Raw genomic sequence first — 19,875 nt, 5'->3', positions numbered from 1 at the left:
GCAGCACATATTGAATGGAAAATGCACACCATGTAAACTGATAACATGCAATACATACAGTGCCTATAGAAAGTCTACACCGCCTTTTTTTCATTTATCTACACATCCTACCCCACAACTTCCAAGTGAAAAAGATATTCTAGAAATTTGTAGAAAATTAATTAAAAATAAAAACTGAAATAGCTTGGCTGGATAAGTGTCCACCACCCTTGTAATAGCAATCCTAAATTAGCTCAGGTGTAACCAGTCACCTTCAAAATCACACACCCAGTTAAGTGGCCTCCAAGATTTCAGGATACATTCAGCAGTTCCTGTAGGTTCCCTCTGCTGGGTAGTGTATTTCAAAGCAAAGATTCAACCATGAGCACCAAGGCGCTTTCAAAAGAACTCCAGAACAAAGTTGTTGAAAGGCACAGATCAGGGGATGGATATAAAAAAAATATCAAAGGCCTTGAATATTCCTTGAAGCACGGTCAAGACGATTATTAAGAAATTGAAGGTGTATGGCACCACCAAAACCCTGCCTAGATCAGGCCATCCCACCAAACTGGATGACCGAGCAAGAATGAGACTGATCAGAGAGGCTACCAAGAGGCCAATGGCAACTTTACAGGGTTTTATGGCCAAGACTGGTCAAAGTGTGCATGTGACAACAATATCCCAAGCACTCCAGAAATCTGGCCTGTATGGTAGGGTGGCAAGAAGGAAGCCATTACTCAAGAAAGACCAAGAGATTCTGTAGCCATGTGGCAAAAAGTTTTGTGGTCTGACGAAACTAAAATGGAACTTTTTGGTCTAAATGCAAAGTGTTATGTTTGGCGCAAACCCAAGACAGTGCATCACCCAAAGAACACCATCCCTACTGTGAAGCATGGTGGTGGCAGAATCATGTTATGGGGATGTTTCTCATCGGCAAGGTCTGGGGCACTTGTCAGGATAAAAGGGAAACTGAATGGAATAAAGTACAGAGAAGTCCTTGAGGTAAACTTGTTGCCCTCTGCAAGAAAGCTGAAGCTGGGACGGAAGTTCACCATTCAGCATGACAATGACTCAAAGCACTCAGCAAAAGCTACATTGGAGTGGCTAAGGAACAAAAAGGTAAATGTCCTTGAGTGGCCCAGTCAGAGCCCTGACCTAAATCCAATCAAAACTTTGTGGCATGACTTGAAGATTGCTGTCCATCAATGCTCCCCAAGGAACTTGACAGAGCTTGAACAGTTTTGTAAAGAAGAATGGTCAAATATTTTCAAATCTAGGTGTGCAAAGTTGGTAGAGACCTATCCCAACAGACTCACAGCTGTAATTGCTGCCAAAGGTGCATCAACAAAGTAGTAACTCAGGGGGGTGAGACTTATCCAATTATGATCTTTCAGTTTTGTATTTTTAATATATAATTTTATTTTCTCAATAAAAACTTTTATCCCCTTAACAGTGTGGAGTATGGTGTGTAGATAAGTGGAAAAAATAGCCTTATTTAAATGCATGAAACTCTGAGGCACTGACACAACAAAATGTGAAAAAAAGTTCAAGGGGGTATAGACTTTCTATAGGCACTGTATATATATATATATATATATATATATATATATATATGATATATATATATATATATATATATACTATATAATATATATATAGTATATATATATATATACACACAATATATTGAATAATAATCAAATAAACTTGCAAATTTGTTTAAAATTTGAGCAAATAAATGCAAATGACTATGGACTAGGACGCATGCAATAGTAAATCAGCATGTTCAGATTAAACCACTGGCTATATACCAGACAAAGCTTTGCTTTATTATGACTTAAGACACATTAGGTGAGCTTGCTAGATAATAATCTGACCCTATTCAAATACCCTCTTTTTTCAGCCTGAATTGAATTGAATCCCACGTGACAGATCCTCTTTCCAAACAGTACCTTGTTTGTTATCCTGCAACATCCACCATTCACCAAAGCATAGCCTATATGCAAATAAATGCATGTGGTGTTTGATTACAGTCTGTATACTGTCCTATATTTATTCCTTGTTCTAATAGAGGATATCTATTTTACCTTTTTTATTATTTTACCTGTAAAACTCTCAATAGTAGAATATGTATCAATCAAAAAATAAATTCTACTAGCTATCTTCCTCAATGTCTTCAGTGGTTAATATATATCTTAATATATGTCTTGCTTGCCATTGTAGAACCTGCTTTTTTGTGATTGGTCTATTCTTCACGTAACCAAATAACATGCTATGCATAATATATAAAACCTGCATCTGCCGTTTGCAAGTGAGTTTCAGTCATGACTGGTAAGACAGCAAATCTGACCAAATTTGATAAAGGGGATGACAGTGGGTGTTTGATTGGCAGGTGATGTTGTAGTCTGTTAAATAAGGAGCAACTAAGAAATATATTGCCATTAGTCCGATACCAATGACCTATTAGTGTATAAAATGTATTTTTATATAAAATGACTACAAGTTACTACGAGATAGGCCAGCAAACACAGTATAGCAATGATCAATCACTGACTACTGTGACAGGCATAAACATGGCATGTTTCAAAGGTGTAAGAAGAATGCCTTGGTTCTACAACAGATATGCGCCTTAAAGGTTAAGTGAGAAGTATTACTCGAAACAAAAATAGACAGTGATTTATTGGAATTCATTCAACAGCATGATTGATCCCCTAGACTTTCAAGTTTATTCCAATTATCCAAACATCTGGTAAGCTTGAAACACATTCTAATGCAAAACAAATCGGCACACAACAAGTTAATACAAATCGGTACCCTACAAGTTAACACAAATCAGCACACTACAAGTTAACACAACTCAGCACACTACAAGTTAACACAACTCAGCACACTACAAGTTAACACAACTCAGCACATTACAAGTTAATACAAATCAGCACCCTACAAGTTAATTTTGCTTAAATACTGTATGCATGTTTACACTAAAACAGCATTCCTTGGTGTCTGTTTACTAAATTATTTCAGACTTAGTTTAACCAGCATGAGTGCTGTACATTGTCAGAACACAGACCATGTTAGCAGTCAAGCTGGTCTATCCATATCAAAGTTTACTTTGGTAAATCTACTGCACTGTGGTTTTGCAGTTTGCCTCACTTTCCCTAGGTTAGCTATGGTTTTTGCAATGCTTTACTATACTTCTTAGTAATTAACCAAACTTTAGCTATGCATCTACATTGCCTCATCACATTTTGCTGCTTTTAACACGGCATGCCACAGTATGTTCTATAGGGTACATTCAACAGAAGCAGTTTTAGCTGTGACTGTACATAACCCATCGCTCACCACGAATCAAGGTGTTGTCTGCTATGCCAGAATAAACTATCTCAGATAAGTCAAATAATTATTTATCATAGAACTCAGCTACTGGAGATATTTCAACCTTTTAATGAAGTAGATTCAAATTACATTTTCATAGTTGTTTTTAATGTCCACCCATCTTTTTATAAATTATCCTGAGTGCTTCTTACCGTAGTAACTCAAATATTGTGTTGCCCTTACATTCTAGTGACCAGCCATAGACATATGTAACAGAAGCTAGATCAACTAAAGTGCTGGTGCTTACTTACAACATAATCTGACTTATATAAATATGTCTATGGCTGGCCACAAGAACTGAAGAAAATTTCAAGCTACTTAGCACCAAAACACAGACTAAAAAAATATGCTTTCATTTTAGCAATAGGACACTCTGAATGATTGAACATCATGAAAAGGTAAGTGAACAGTAAAACTGAAGCCAACCTTCACATCCCACTATCAAAAACAAGTCAATAGGCAGTAAGGTGCTGGGTCCTCATAATCTGAGAATAGTCATGAATACCCATTTGGTCAAGTATTGTACAAATCCACTACTGTAAAATTGGTATAGTTTTGCCCATTCTTCAGATTTTCTATCTGCGGATTTATAAAATAAATACAGACCATATTACAGTGTTGCAATTTAATGTAGGCCTACCAGGAAGAGCCAAGGTTGTCTACAAAAAATAAAAAAAAAAACCAAAAAAAAAAACATGTGATCACTTACTGCATATACAAATAACAAATAAAAATAGTCAGGAATTGCGTGGGCGAAATATTTAATTAATGGTACTTGATCACTGATAAACTTAGCTAGCTTTACGTGAAAACATTACAGCTACAGTACTAACCAAAATTATGCCAACATTATTTGAACAACATCCCTTTGGTTTGAAAACGTGGCAAGAAGCAACATTTAGTGCAAACATGTGTGCAATAGGATATTGTCAATACTGTATGTAAACTGGACTTTTTTTAAATTTTTTATTTGCAATATGCATTCGAATGCAGCTATGACCCGAGTGGTGCGGTAATTATCCAGTTTACATAACGGCAGTTGTAATTCAAGCAGTATAGTAATAATACTAAAATAAATGTATCGACCTTTGTTTACCAATTTCACATTTCAACCTGCATCACTGCTAATAATACTGACAGATATTTAGATACCATGAGGACGCAGTGAATCCCTTTTCTAACAGGCAACCCACTGCACCAAGCGTACACTCCGTTTATGGCCGCTTGTCTCCCCTCAAACGCAATCTAAATACAAACCTTACTGAGTATGGGTGATTATTAATTAACACTGCTACCCTAAGAGCCGCTACTGTTGCTGGTTACTTTATGCAGTCATGTGCAAAAACACATACTATTTAGGCAGCCCATCGTGTCATCTAACCTGAAATGTACTCCAGTTTATTATATGATGCTGAGATGGGCAGGTTGCTCGTCTGTACGCAATCAAGGAAGAGCTTCCAGGCTGACAAACGATGGACGCACCTAGCCAATACATGGCGAGAGGAGGCGGGACAATGAAACTGCAGGTTAGGCTGCACGTCGAGCTGTTCACGGGTGAGATAGCTACAGTGCAGTTGTAAATCAATTGGGAGAGGTTACTGTGTAGAAATTTGTAACATTGTTGCAAGTGTTTTTGGCTAAGACAACTGAGAGTCAAAAGGACGAGGTGGTTTCCCACTTAGGGAAGATCTAAAATATTAAGAAAGGACTATAAAGGAACATTTTCAGCTGAAGTTTAAATTTGATTAAAAAAATTACGCTGGAAATGTCTGAAAATAAGCCGAATGATGAGAAGTTGTCAACAACGGAGAGGGCGGTGAAACGTAAGTAGTGATGTTACCGTGTTTTTATATTTCTTCACATGTTTTACACTGTTGATTGTGGAACTAGGGACTCTACTCCATAGCTCCTTTTCCCTATACTGTTACCAGAAATGTGAATAACACTGCTTGCAGTGAAAAGGGTGTAGCTGTACTGGCAGAAGTAGGAAGTGCGGGTAGTATTTCCACGCGTTTGAGCCTGTCAGTTCAACATACCGTTTCTTTGGCATAGTTGGTTAATGTCCCGGATTGTTGCGTCCACGATGTTTACAATTCTGTAGATGGATTGTAATGCACGAGACCTGTGCAAGTGCTACTTCCTCATTTATCTAGGCATTATCTGCTGTGTTAAAAATCACTTGGTCTGTACGGTGTACAGATTATGCAGTACGCATTTAGGATAGAGATTGATTGGTACTTTGTGCATTATCGTGATGTTTATAAAGTTTGTCTAAACTGTATCAAAATTAGATCGAATAATGATAATTTTATGTAAGTGTCGACATGTACAAGTTATATCAGAAACCGAGAGCTGAAATGCATTCCAGTGTCTGGAGTTAAACAAGTATTTTCCTGTCATCCCAGAGTGAACAAATATGCGTTTGTTGTGTACAATACTGTATGTTGAACAGGAATGTATATACATTGATACAAAACACACATCGATATTCGTGTGCCATTCTTAAAAAAAAAAAAAAAAAGAATGGCTTTGTATAATGAGCAGTTTTTAAGGAATTATAAATAAACTAAATAAAACGTTGTGATATTATTATTATTATTATTATTATTATTATTATTATTATTATATCATCATCATCAGTGTCATCATAGTGTTATTATTGTTATTATTATTATTATTAGTATCATCATAGTGTTATTATATTATTATTATTATATTATTATTATTATTAGTATCATCATAGTGTTATTATATTATTATTATTAGTAGTAGTATCATCACCATCAGTATCATCGTAGTGTTATTATATTATCACCAATTTGTATTTCAGTGTACTTTTTCTATTAGTGGATGCTCTCCAATTCAAAATGCAAACCATACGAATCGTATGCAGAAACCGTAAGATGGACATCCATATAAGCTTTAAATAACCATATTTAGCAGTGTCTCTATCTCGCTCATTATATACAACTGCACATGAACAATGTGTCTATGAGTACAACAGAATATCATATTCCAGCTTGTTTAGCATATTATTAAGAAACGCTTTAAGGGTGTTTATTTGACCTAGCTAGCTTTTCAATAGACTATGTATAGTGCCTTGGAAAATAGGCACTTTTGTATTTTATGTACACTATTGTTATTTATGCATAGGTATGTAAATACTGCCCTCGCCCAAGCTTGAAGCAGGTGTCTATGTTAAACATATTGGTGATCTCTTATAGATCGTTATAGATTTTAAAGTTGGACAGTCACAAAATGGGAAGGTATTTCTGTAAGATTGAAATGTGTACAATGTTATTGTGTGGGATGGTGAATGGAGAACTAATACACCTGCAGTATGTATTCATATATGCATGACTGTAAGTATTTATGTAAGTGTTTATTACTTTATAGATTACCTTAATTCTTAACAGTCGGTTTACACTGTAAAGAAAATGTCCGTAAATTCAACGGTAAAATTATAGTAAACAGTGAAGGTAAATTGCCTTTTCTTATAAAATGACAATTTACCTTAAATTTAATAGCAAATTACCTTTATACTAAAACATTTCCTTAAAAAACAGACCTTTACCGTTGTTTTAACAGACCACAGCTTTTAACAGTTAAATACTGTAGATATTACATCTAATTACGTTAAAAATCCCAGAATCCATTGCAGGGCTGATTGAAAATAGTATTGTTTTAACTGTGTTATTTGTGTTATTGTGTGTTAAATGTGTTGTACGGCTGCACAATTATATGTAAATTTACATGTCCTTTGTGTTCCCTCACCATTTTATGTGTTTTGTTCATGGTTTGTGTGGTCACCATCTTGTGGTAGGTCAGATCTTGGAGTGGGCTACCCTTCTATTCGTATTTCTATTCTATGTTGAGTATAATGGTTGTAGTACCATAGACTATGACATTGCTGGTTGACACAAGCTACCAGTTTTTTTTTTTTTACTGTAAAATCAACAGTTTTTTTCCCTACAAATGACCATTATTTATAGGGTAATTCACTCACCAGATAACAATGTTTTACTGTACAAATGACGGTTATCAAGAAAGTCTTACCGTAATATGATGTACTGTGATACTGTTTTTTAGACGGTATATTACTGGCAACCCAGCTGCCATTTTTTTTACCGTAAAAACAGGGTTTTTTTTGACAGTGTAGGCATCGTGACACAGTTATCATTGAGTGGTACTAAACTAATCATTAGTTTCAGTAGGTCATATTTGCAGATCAGTTAATCAAAATACATTTTGATGCACATTTTATTTTAATTTTAATACAACAGGCTAATAAAGCAACAACAGACCCTGACATAAAATGTCCATATGGCAGTCTGGCTCTGGATGTGCCGTGCCGATTGACGTTTGTGCGACTTTGTTTTTCCATAAATCTTAACTGTGATGGATCTAAATGTTGCATGCATTTGAGTCTTTAAAAATGGTCTCCCTTGCGCTATGTAGATATTTACAGTCATTTTTACATAGAAACTTGCACCATTTAAATAATCCTTTATTTTAACAGTATCTACATCAATTGAACATTTTCTCCAAAATAATAATTATATGTTAAGGCTTGCAATGCCCACCCAAATGATCTTCTTCCATTTCTACATATTGGTAATTCTGAAATGCAGTCACTCACATTCAGTCTTGCTGCTGATGATTGGTAGTGTCCTTTCTTCACATAACACACATTTGTTGTCTCTGCCTAAATTACAAGATTCTCTTCTGCGTTATAGCAGGCTGAATGAGGTAGCATCACGAAAATAGCAATGTTTCAACAACAAGCCCTTTGATTTTGTTGCTACGCAGTTTCATTTAAGTATATTTTTTATATAATATTAAATTATTATTTTTTCATGCATATCAATGCTGACTATTTAATGAGCACTGCATTAATTCATTAAAAGAACTGAAGGGGTGCATGGGGACTTGACATTTTGCATGGTCCATATGTGCCAGTGTATGCTTCACATGGTTAATTGAATGAATAGGAAACCAGCCTGGGTTTCATGTCAGTTAAAATTCGATTTATGTTGTATAGGTCTAGTAACTAATTTGCAAAAGCAAAAATGGGAACACGTGTTTGTCCTAATTCTTTTTCTAGGTAGACTTGGTTTGGCAGAAGCAGTGGTGGATGCAGTCTATTGTAATGGTTTAATCGCTGACAATCTTAAGTGCTTTATCAATGTAGACAAGAGGTTGATTATTTCCATTTCATTCATGTAGTATACAGTGGCTACTGTAAAACTAGAATGAACCAGTGAAAAGACTGAACATTTGTAAATACTTATTGACAGTGCCTGTCATTCATTTTGTTTAGGAAAAAAAAATAGTATATTAAGGTTTATTGGCTGGTCAAAGCAGGTGAATATTCAGAAGACCATTAATATGGGTGTATCCCAACTAGGGCGTGCATTTGGATTTGTGTTAAAGTAAGTGTATGCATAAATTTGTACAAAAGTCTACAGCTATGGCCTAAAGTTTTGCATCACTTATATGAACTTCATTTTGATCTTTTATGCAACACCAGCACCATTAAAATTAAACACCACTCAAACGCATCCATTTTCAGTTACTATAATAAATTGCACGTACATTTCTTTAATGCATACAAATATCTATCACACAACATAGTTCGGGAGGTAATAGAGAGGTACTAGTAGCCTAGAGATACCATCAGCAAGAAAATACAATAGATGCTGGTTATTAGCAACCCTGATAAAGACAACTTCTGGTTATTAACAACATGTTCCCAGGAACCAATCCCGTCCCATAGACTTTAATGTTAATGGCATTCTGATATTAGCAATTGCCCGCCGCTTATTGACAACTTTATTACTAGTTGCCAGGGCTACAGAGCGCACTTGCATGATTTATGTGCATACTTCAGCTTTTATAACACACTAATTTCACAACTGGGTATTTCTGGCACTCAGGCAGAATCGTGGCTTTGAAACTGGCTACGAAGCTGCACACAAAATTGAAATGGATTTACAGCGGGAGGTGATACATTGTAAAAAGCAGACAATGCTGGACAATTTCTTATTTTAAAATTGTGTTCTTTAGAATTGATTGTAAGTACAACACATTTTTTTATGTATGCTTTATTCATTGTAAGGACAATTGTAGTACATCGTTGTGTAGCACTATTTAGGCCTACTCCTTTCTTTTGTTTTACACACGCGTGCAGTAAACAGTTCTATGTTTAGGTATTTCGTGTTTCTCATGTACAATTTTTTAACACTAACATTTAAAATACATGTATTTCAGTGCCATATTTGTACAGCTACAGTATTGCTCCATATAAATACACTTGAAAACGGAGGCTTTTCGCTTATTAGCAACTTTCGGTTGATGACAACTTTTTGCTGGAAACCGAGAGGTTGTTAATAATTGGTATCTACAGTTTATTGTACCACTTTTAATTAGCAAGCTTGAAATATATTTTTACATTTGTTTGTGAAATTTATAGGCAGTATGTTAAACCCTTTGTCGGATATTGTTGATGATGGTGTACGCTCATTTATGCTATTAATTTTTATTGTTATTATTCTTTTTTTTTTTGTTATTGAAAAAATAAATAAAAAATGTTCCGTAACAATGTGTGTCACAGATTTCTAACTTTGAGTAAAAGCCAAAAAAAAGAGAGTACACACACAATTCCGCTGATGTGATCTAATAAAGGGTTTGAAAAATAAATAATGATGCTATTACACTGCTTCTGTGCTTCTAGTTACCTAGGTTTTTCTGCACTGGCTTGATCTAAACCACCTTGGGCCTACTCCAAACCTTGCGAGTGATATATGGCATCTAACTGTTGGAAAGCAATTTCTTCCTATTTCCTTTTTGCCTCATTTATTTCACCTGAACTGTTAATAAAAGCAGTAGCCTATTTAGAATTGTTTTTCAGCTCCCATCTATTTTACAGAACCTGTATGTGATTTATGGCATCATGCTATGAATAAAATAGCTGGGGTTTCATTCACTGCATAGTCAGAAGAGCAGCTGTGTAGGAGTGATCAAAGGTCACACACATCTACTTGATAGCATCTTGTGTAAGGATTGGGCTAGAGGGAATATAACCAGGTGCATCATACAATGGCTACCCGAAGTGCAGGAATAACCAGAAGCTGTCTTACTGTTGGATGATGTAGAAATTAAAAACTGAAATAATTTCCATTAGATTGTTGTTATAAAAGAATTGGGTCATTCCATGCCAACTCAACCAGAAAAGGGACATTTCATTGCCCACACACGTTATTACAGCCTAAACTTGGTACAAGTAGCAAAAATTCAAATTTCAAAGGGGTTTAATGTCCAGTGGTGGGACTTGAAACCAAAAGCTTTTCCCAGAATTTGGAAGACTGGTTCCTAAGGTTCTTACAGCAATACTTACATTTTAGGACCCACATACCCTACAGGGTAAAGGGTTAGGCTGAAGTTCGAATGAAACTCGTCAGTTACCCATCGTCTGGCAATTTGCCAGAAGTGAGTAGGGTGCGCCTGGTATTTTTTTTTTCTGAAAAGCCCCATTCAATATGAGTAGAACAAGGTGCTGCACATGATGGTAGCATCTAAATTGCACTCAGGGTGATATTTTCTGGTCAAGGTCCCTTTCTCGCTTGAGGTTGACCTTTGCAAGGTCACAGATCAAAGGGGAAATTAAAAAAAAACAAAAAAGAATGGCTGTCATTTCTGAACTCAGCGTTTGTGAAAACCCACAGGTGAATTTCTAGGAAAATCTGAAACGGACCGGCAATGGCCCTAGCTTGTTATACTATAAAAAAGGCTAGATTTTTTTCACATTTTTCACAGATTTTACAACTGCTGTGAATTATACTAGTAGAAATATAATTTTTTTTGTCACTTAAAAATAAATACAGCAGATGTTTACCTGTTACACTGCATTAGGAACCTGGCAGTCTGTTTAGTTTGTTTCAGATTGGTAAATGATCGAACATGCGGCATAGAGTGGCACGATTTCTTTAAAATGTCTTCAACGAGAGATCAGATATATTTCTGCTAAAGATTCTTTTGTCCAGCACAAGAAGAGGACATTTCACATGTCTGTTGTTATTTCTACATTTATTTATGTTTTTATTTTGTTTGATAATTCACTAATGGTGAATATTAGTGCTGGGACAAATTTGCTCATAATTTACATATTCGTTTGGATATTCGTTTGTTTTCAAAAAGTAATAAAAGACATTATATTGCTCAGAATGCAGGCAGAGACCGCATAGCAGCAGGGGCAGGGGGGTGTCGCAGCTATGTGTGTGCCTGTGCTTTACAGCAAGACATTACAATACTTACTTTACCCCAGTGAATTAACTACAAAACAAAGGAATCCAATAGCAGTTCAAATTAAACATTGTTCAGATAAGCATTAAAATATTTAGGAACATTTGTTGTATAATAACTCTAGAGAAAATGATCAATTTTGAATGTTACAATGCTATTTTTTTCTGCTTTAATAAATATTCTGTTTCATTGCGAACTATCTTGAAATACCTATTTACGCTGTTAAATAAGCACTTTTTTTACCCTGAAAAAAATACAGACCTAAGTCATCGATATCAGCCTTATGGCAAGCTAAAGATTTTTGTAGTGAAGGGTCTATACTAATGCATTTTTAAATCTCAGTCTTGGGCTTGCCACTAGTTTGATATTGATCCAATGTAACAAATGGTAAATTGCCATTGACTAGCCCTTTGAAGGATGAACAAAGCATTTAAGGGGTGCTTCTTTATACTGCTGTGCCTCACTCTGTGTAGTTTTTAAAGGGTTGTTTGTTTTTTGTCCAAGTAACTTTACACAAATAAACTGTGCTTTTAAATGGGTCGTGACTGTACATATATTACATCAGCTCTCACAAGGTACATCCTGCCATCTCAGGGACATTGCTTTAATTCAAGATTAGACTGCATTAGGTAACTTGTATCTCTCAAACTTGTTATAAATTAATGCATTGTTACTTTTTCACTAGAAAGTTCATGGTAACATTGATGACTGCACAATCTGTAATTTAGCATTTCATTCTTTTGAATAGACGCACATTACAGTTTCCAAAAGTAATGGAATTCTGCCTGTGCATTTTTTTTCAAGTTTCTTATTCAGGTAGACATTGGTGAATAGATGTGTTCAGTCTGGAGATGAATGGACCTATTATGTTTTTAGTCAAAACAATAGAAAACACATCTTCTTTTGTTGGAATGTCCTCATATAATCTACAGATTCATGTAGACTAGGGCATGATGAAGCCTTGAAAGTGAATGGTGGATAAAGAGAGTGGGGCCTATTTAGCAACGTTCGCATACCCATAAGGCAATCTCAAAACACCTTTGTGGACAGTTAGTGCACCAGAATCAGGCACCTTGTGGGCAAACAGACTTTGCCCCCCTATGTGATTTAGCAACACGTGTTTTTTTGCCCATTCGGCAAGTTAGCGTCAGTGCTTGACATGGGCTGAACTTGGGAGTGTCCTCATTTAAATACAAATGTAGCGATTTAGCAAACCATCAACAAATTACATGGTCGACTATAAATACCAGTGAATTAACCAGGGAAGCAGGCAAAGAAAAGAGAGAGAAAAAAAAAATAAAAAAAAATATGGAGTGTGCACTGGATTAGTGTGATAATGTGATTTTGTAACAATTGGAACTCGCCCACAATAAGGGTGTCTGCTAAGAAATTTAGACAGGGGGTCACAGGTACACATGCAGACCAATAAAAAAAATGCGGATGCACAGGTTCTGTTGAAGGGAATGTTGAATCCTTATCGGTTGTAGGTTGGTTCGCTAGCCAGGAATTCGAAGATTGTTTTAAACCTTCAAAGGTTCGTCAGACGGGTTCGTGCACTGTATGTTTGTTTTTTTCTTTTCTTTCTGTTAACAGAAACTGTTTGACTGTGAGAATACTATAATTCACACATTACAAGTCAGTCACATGCAAAATTCGATCTTTTGATTTGTATAATGCATATTATATACACAAAAAATTGTTATTAAAATCCGATACCAAATCGTTATAGATTACATACAACTCTAGACAGCCACTGCCATGTGTGGAGCAGGGTATCTCAAGCAGAGGGCTTGTATCTCTAGTGGCTGTATTACTTCAGTAAAATATGCACTGAATACCTAGTTTACAAGACAGTGTAAGAGAAGTGCTATGGCAGAATGTGTTTGAAACATACAAAATATACGCTAACACTAATCAGTTTGAATTTAGAAAACTGAGCAATGTCTGCCCCTCCCCACTCCAGCTCATCTTATCCAGAATGTAACGGGAGATCTGTCTGTCTGGCACATGGGTTGTTCTGCAAGAAGAGGGCAGCAGCCTCGTAAGATCTGCCTGTCAGTCATGGCGATGACATGGAGAGGTGGCGAAGAAGGTGTGTTTGCTTTCCCTCTCTCTAAGTGGCTGAGAGGCGGGCCTTGGGTGATTGCTCGGCCCAGAAGTATTGCAGTTGGCTATGCATTCGAGAGGCCTAACTGGGGATACTCCGTGATGCTGGCGGAAGATGCCAGTGTAAATAAAGACCAGGCAGGAATGCCAGCGGTTGAAGAGAGGATGAAACAGGCAAGCATGGCTGAGGAAGACAGTCCACCTTAACCAAATAAAACAAGAATTAAAATAAAGTATTACGTACCCGATGGGATGTGTGGCCACCCCAGTGTATAGAGAATAGCCACACGTAGGATGGAGACCCAAGCTGACCGGCATAGCGGCAGTGGAGGCACTGCGTAATCGGCACTTTTGTTTTGTAGTTGTATTACTGTTTTGTTTTCCCTTTTCATTTCACCTTTTGCTTTTCATTATTATTTTTGAGCACTTGTGAGTGCGCCTGTGTATACCTGTGTTGGTAACCCTGTGGTCCTGATTACCATTGCTGGTATATAGGCCACAGACAACAGTGCCCTCTGTGTGCTAAAATAAATTAAAAAAAGAAAATAAATAAAACTGGGCACCTGTGCTGTATTTTCAAATACCATCTTCTGTCTCCTGTGTCAGTGAATACCCCCACCCTTCCACACAGACGCAAACCTTTAATTTCTTCATTCTCCGTCTTGACAGCAAAGCATTGCGCTTAAACTGTATTGAAAAAAAATGTCTCTCAACACCTCTGCTGTTTGGGAATTTTTTGTTAAATGCCCAGATGACCAAAAAAAAAGTTGAATGCAAACTGTGCAAGTGACTCGTATCATGGAGGCATAACCAATCTCTGGGGTCACTTGACAAGCATAAGTTCATATTATTATTAATATTTTAGTCATAGTAAAATGTGACTTATAACCTGCTTGGAACAGTGACTGTTGGTGCTGGTGCAATGCTTACTGAATATATCGCAAGCAGGCATGATTACTGTTCTATATAACATATTTTTAAACTATATGTGAAAATTTTATTCCATTTATATGGATTACCTGTAAAAATAATAGGATTTTCATTCAAATATAAACAAGTAGCTATGGTGGCGTTGCCAATACATTATGCAAATGAGTACCATCGAAGGTTCGAACCTTCCTTCGGTAATGTGTTACAAACCGTCAAAGATCAAAATATACCCTTCGTTGCAGCCCTAGTTGTAACCTTACTCCCCCCACTGATTGGCTGGGTGCATGAATGGCTGTTTGATGTGCGTTGAGACCCAACTTCTAAATCATATTTTCGTGCACTATCGCAGCGCTTCGCAAATACAGCGCTTTGCAAATGCAGTCATTATGCCCTAGCGATAGCGGCTGCAAACATGTTTGAAAATAGGGCCCAGTGTGTGTGGGCGTGAGAGGATTCGCTTTCGTGTCTGTAGTTAATAAACAAATAGTTGAGGGGTGTGTAATGATATGTTAGTTCAATCTGGAGGTCTGATGTGGCTTCAAGTTCATTGTTATTTTTGTTTTAAAAATAAAACACATACACCTAAAAAAACTTATGAGTTGCGATCCACTTTAAGTACGGTGGTGAGCAAAGAGAGTGTAGAAGGAATCTTATATCTGTCTACAACAGAATAATCTGCATTCCCATGAAAAGTATTTATAAGTAACTTGTCAGATTAAATTGCAGTGATGCTAATTGTACTAGAACCAACCTATTTCTGCAACCTTTCTTTATTTGGTACTTCTGAAGTAAATATGAGTGACCCCTTATTAATTGTTTAGGTTTCAAACAGCAATAGCAAATACTGTTTCTGCAAAGTATTTCCCTGAAAACCCCATTCCGTACCTTGTCCTGGCAGGTCGATTTGCACGGTGATGACCCTTGCAATTTGGAACAGACTGAAAGAGATACCTTGGCTCAGGGGGATAGCTTCCATTTCTGTACCTCCACTTAATATCTGTCACACTGTTTCTCCCCATGGTTCTTTTTGTTGTCCTTTTCTTCCTGTTTTAAGTCTGTTTAAGTAATGCTGTAGTTTTCAGATGCCTGCAGGCCTATTTTCTGTGCTCTGTAGGTAATTGATGTCCATGTTGCTGGCTGCAGGTTCCTTTTCTACCTTAGCATAAACGTTATACAGTCCTTGCCCTTTATAACACTGTAGTCGGGAGCCATTGCTGTTTGTGTTCTGCAAGTGCTAGTTGAATGGCATTTTTGGCAAATGAACCAAACTGCTAGGGATGTCACTGTGTCATTTACTATCTCATGAAAGTTAGTGTTGATTAATGTAATAATGTTCATATAGTTATCTTTAAATGATTATATTAAAAATACATTTGCCAATTATGTGATCTTTTCAGTTTAGGGCTGCCCTTTCATAATATCACATGAGCAATAATATCCACTATTCCACAATCAGTTAGTTCTCCCCAAATATGAAAGAGGTCAAAAGTGACAATCACCTAGGAAACGGTGCGTAAACAAAATGCACTTCTGTACTTTATAGAAACTGTCAGTCACATTTTCATTTACTAAATACTTAATCAAAGTGATTAACCATTATATTGCTGGTATTTTTAATCATGTACACAGTCTTCGCGTAAGCAATTCAGTGTTAATATGGAATGTTATTCAATATATGTTTTAGTCAGCTATCAGTACCGCGGCCACACGGTTATGAAGGTATCATTTTTTTCATCAATATTGCTACGATGGGGAGTTCATATCACGGTGTGCTGCCAATATAATCACACTGTGACATACCTACATATGGTCTTAGAACCAGTTCTGCAGTAGAATCGGTTACCCTATAACGAGGGGGCACTGTATGCCCCTGAATGTCCAGTGCTTTCAAATGTGTGCTTGCTTGCAAGAAGATATTGTGTACATTTACATAACAAATCTGACTGTGGAAGGGTCAAAAGCAGAGTGTGCTGATACTCGTATTTTCTGAGTAATTGTATTTAAGAAATGTGAAGTTGTTAAGTATTAATTAAATGCAGTAAAACATTTTAATTACTCAACACAAAACAATGCGGTTCCCCTCGTTTACACAATCAGTATATCAATGAATAACAATCTGATAGTATTATTTAATACTGATGCAAACTCATTTATATTTTATAAGTGATTTATATGTCTTGTCTTTCTTTTATCCCGTGAGATGAATAAAAAATCCACTTTCCTTAAAAATGCATCCCCTCTACAGTGAATATTTTCATTGTTAGTTTACGGCCTTGATGCTGCAGTAAGGTGAAAAAAATGTCAGCACCTTGGACGAGAGGAAAATTTGCTTCCAATCGACTTTTAAAACACTCAGCATGGAAGTTAATTACCAGTTGTTGGTAAGTAATTGTAAAGGTGAGGAAAGGCAGCTTTTCTAATTAATAAGTAGGTGTGTTTTGATTTATTTAATACTTGACAAATACTTTTTAAAGGCAATTGCTCAGAAAATAAGAGTATCAAAACACCCCTAGTCAAAGGTAATACACTTACATTTGTTCAGTGCTACAAAAAAAGCCTCTAAAACATAATAAACTGAAAGGTCAATTTTTAAGTAGAACATAACCTTTTATATTCTGTAGCAATATGCATATGTCCCCTTTTAGCAAGGGAAACTGTTTGAGTAAACCTGTCTCAGTGTTTGAATTGTGGATGTTAAACAAAGTATTCATTTTTAGATTGTGTTTGTAATGGTCAAGTTTCCTCAAGACAGATGGGGAGAAAAAGAGTACCAAGTCAGAACTTGTGCAGCAGAACACAGCACCAAGGAAGTGAGATATGTATAAAATCCACTTAAAATGCCTTGAACTTGGACCAAGATTTGTTTGTTCAAAATGTTCAGAATTTATTTTATGACCAATCTGGAATGCTGTCTCTTCCTAAATTGAGAAGCCTGTTCTTTCAGGGACTTAACAACAGTACTGTATGTGTTAGAGGACTCTTCATATACTAGAGATTTTAACTATATGTTTTTATTGGGTTTAGCTTTAAAGAAATAAGTCTAAAGCAAAGGATGTACATTTACTGAACAGACATAGTAAATAAAAGTGTTTTCCAGGTGCCCAACCCTCAGTGCCTCAGTGAAGCAAACCTAAGTAAATAATTCATTTGGTAGAGAACGAAGCAGATGTATGTGTGATACCTTGTATGTTGCCTGAGGTCCTCAGTGTTTATTTGGACATTCACTGCTGAAAGAGAATAAAAGCAACATCCACTTAACTAGCAGAACCTGGCAGCGGGCCATCACTTGCCACATAGTCCTGTTTTCTTTAGTGCAGTTTTAAGGTAGGTAATAAAATGTACATGGTTTTTATATACCAGTGCCTAACAAAGCAGCAAAACTGTGCTGAATGTCTACAGTATGCCTGTTTTTAAAGTGCTGTTTTCTGTGGATTGGGTCTGTATGTTTTCATAAGATTATAGATATATTTGCAGAGTCTGCTTTTTCTATGGGGGGGGGGGGCTCTTGAAGCTCTTGAATCATAATTGGAGAAATTAGCATTTTCATTGACTGAGAGGGACTCAGTCAATTTATAAAACATAAGATTTAGATTTCTGTATGCATTCTATCTGTCAGTTTGTCCTCGGCTAAGTAATTTTTGCATGTTCTAATTGGATGTGTGATATGCTTAAAGTGGTTTCTATAAAGGCTGAATCATGGAAGTTGAGCGTCCAGGTTTACTATTTCTCCATTGCCCTCGCTGATGTAGTTGTAACACTGAATGGTATTGAAAAGATTGCCAACATGTTCAACTAAAACAACCTGAACTCCCTAACCCTTTTCATTTCTGAAGCTGTTTGATGTGGCAGGTTAGGAAGTTCCTAAAATGAAAAAAAACAAACGAACAAGCCAACCCGAAGAGGCTGTTATAGTTTGTCCTGGTGGATAGAAACTGGATGAGAGACCCCAGTTAATATCAGGACTGATTTGGACAGTTTGATTTGGCAGACCACTCCACTTGCCATTTCTGGAACATATTCCACTTGTTCACCCTGAACAGCCCAGAACAATCAATTTGACAATTGATACTGAACAAGCGCAGCTTGTCCGGGTGGGAATATGTATCTCAAAAATCTGGTGGGAATGTGTATCTCAAAAATCTGTATGATTTTCCATTAAAACAGCTGCTATTTTTACCCGGTTTTTCCCTATCTATACCCCCCTCATACCTTCAGAACAAATAATACCTTCAGCTTTGCACTCGGGAGATGCCGAAACACAAACCCTGGTCCCATGGCAGGAATTCTGCTGCACTGTGTTAAGCCTTTGTTTCAGCTACATGCTACATTTTCATGATGGGGCTGCTGCACTATTCAATTGGTCTATGTCTTCTAGCATTTAGTCATTTATTTTCTCTTTTAAAATGCAATAAAACTGTTTATTTATGCACCAGATCTTGGGATAAACATTAGATTGATGATGCATGCTTCCAGAATTCTTTGCATTTGCTGAAGTAGTATTTTCTGTCAGAGCACTGAGGAGGCTAAATGGACAACAGTGAGAGAAAGCACTGTGTTTGATAGGAGATTCAAAATGTGTTGGATCAAAACAACCTCCCAGTAACCAGGCTGGAACATTACTTTTCTTCAGCCTGAACTGACAATTCTGTTATTAGACTGCACACTAATTTCTTTATTTACTTTAATATGCCCGTTGGTTTCTGATTCTTTCACATCTAAGCCTTACCAGATTGTCAGAAAGCAACAAAAAAAGAGGATTAAAAGCTTAATAGAATGTTATCTGAGAGCAGCATTTGACACTATTGGGTTGATGACACAATACAAATTACTGTTACAATATACCATTATTAGCAGGGGTTCACCTAACTGGTACGCATGCGCACCAATAAAAAAAAAAAAAAAAAAAAAAAAAGCAGACTTCTGTATTGTTTTTAAGACGCAAATGCATACCACCAGGAAAGCATTTTTCATAAGGGCAGCGAGGGTGCTCATGCTTGCAAGGTCAAGCATATTATCTGGCTGTGACCCATACCTGCCTAACCTCATGATTTTCTATTGAGTCTCAAGGTCTCTGGGATCTGTCAATGATCTCCGGGTAACTGAGCAGCTTATCACTGACCATAATTAAATACCAGTCCCCATATTTCATTTAAGGCCAGAGGGTTCCAATTCACTAAAAAGTCC

The 19,875-nt window shown here is 36.5% G+C and overlaps 1 protein-coding gene across 3 annotated transcripts in view; it reads left to right on the top strand.

Moving 5' to 3' along the window:
- Nucleotides 1–4,894: 4,894 nt before the first annotated feature.
- The window catches only part of LOC121296291 (serine/threonine-protein phosphatase 2B catalytic subunit alpha isoform), a 149,194-nt gene continuing 134,213 nt past the window's right edge, over nucleotides 4,895–19,875 (top strand). For all 3 annotated transcript variants that reach the window (XM_041221694.1, XM_041221684.1, XM_041221676.1), the window contains exon 1: nucleotides 4,895–5,177. In XM_041221694.1, the coding sequence (XP_041077628.1) occupies nucleotides 5,120–5,177 (58 nt within the window). In that variant the 5' untranslated portion in view covers nucleotides 4,895–5,119. The remainder of the gene's footprint in view (nucleotides 5,178–19,875) is intronic.

The sequence above is a fragment of the Polyodon spathula genome, chromosome 2 (assembly GCF_017654505.1).
Source record: "Polyodon spathula isolate WHYD16114869_AA chromosome 2, ASM1765450v1, whole genome shotgun sequence".
NCBI lineage: Eukaryota > Metazoa > Chordata > Actinopteri > Acipenseriformes > Polyodontidae > Polyodon > Polyodon spathula.
This window is presented reverse-complemented; position numbering and strand designations above follow the sequence as displayed.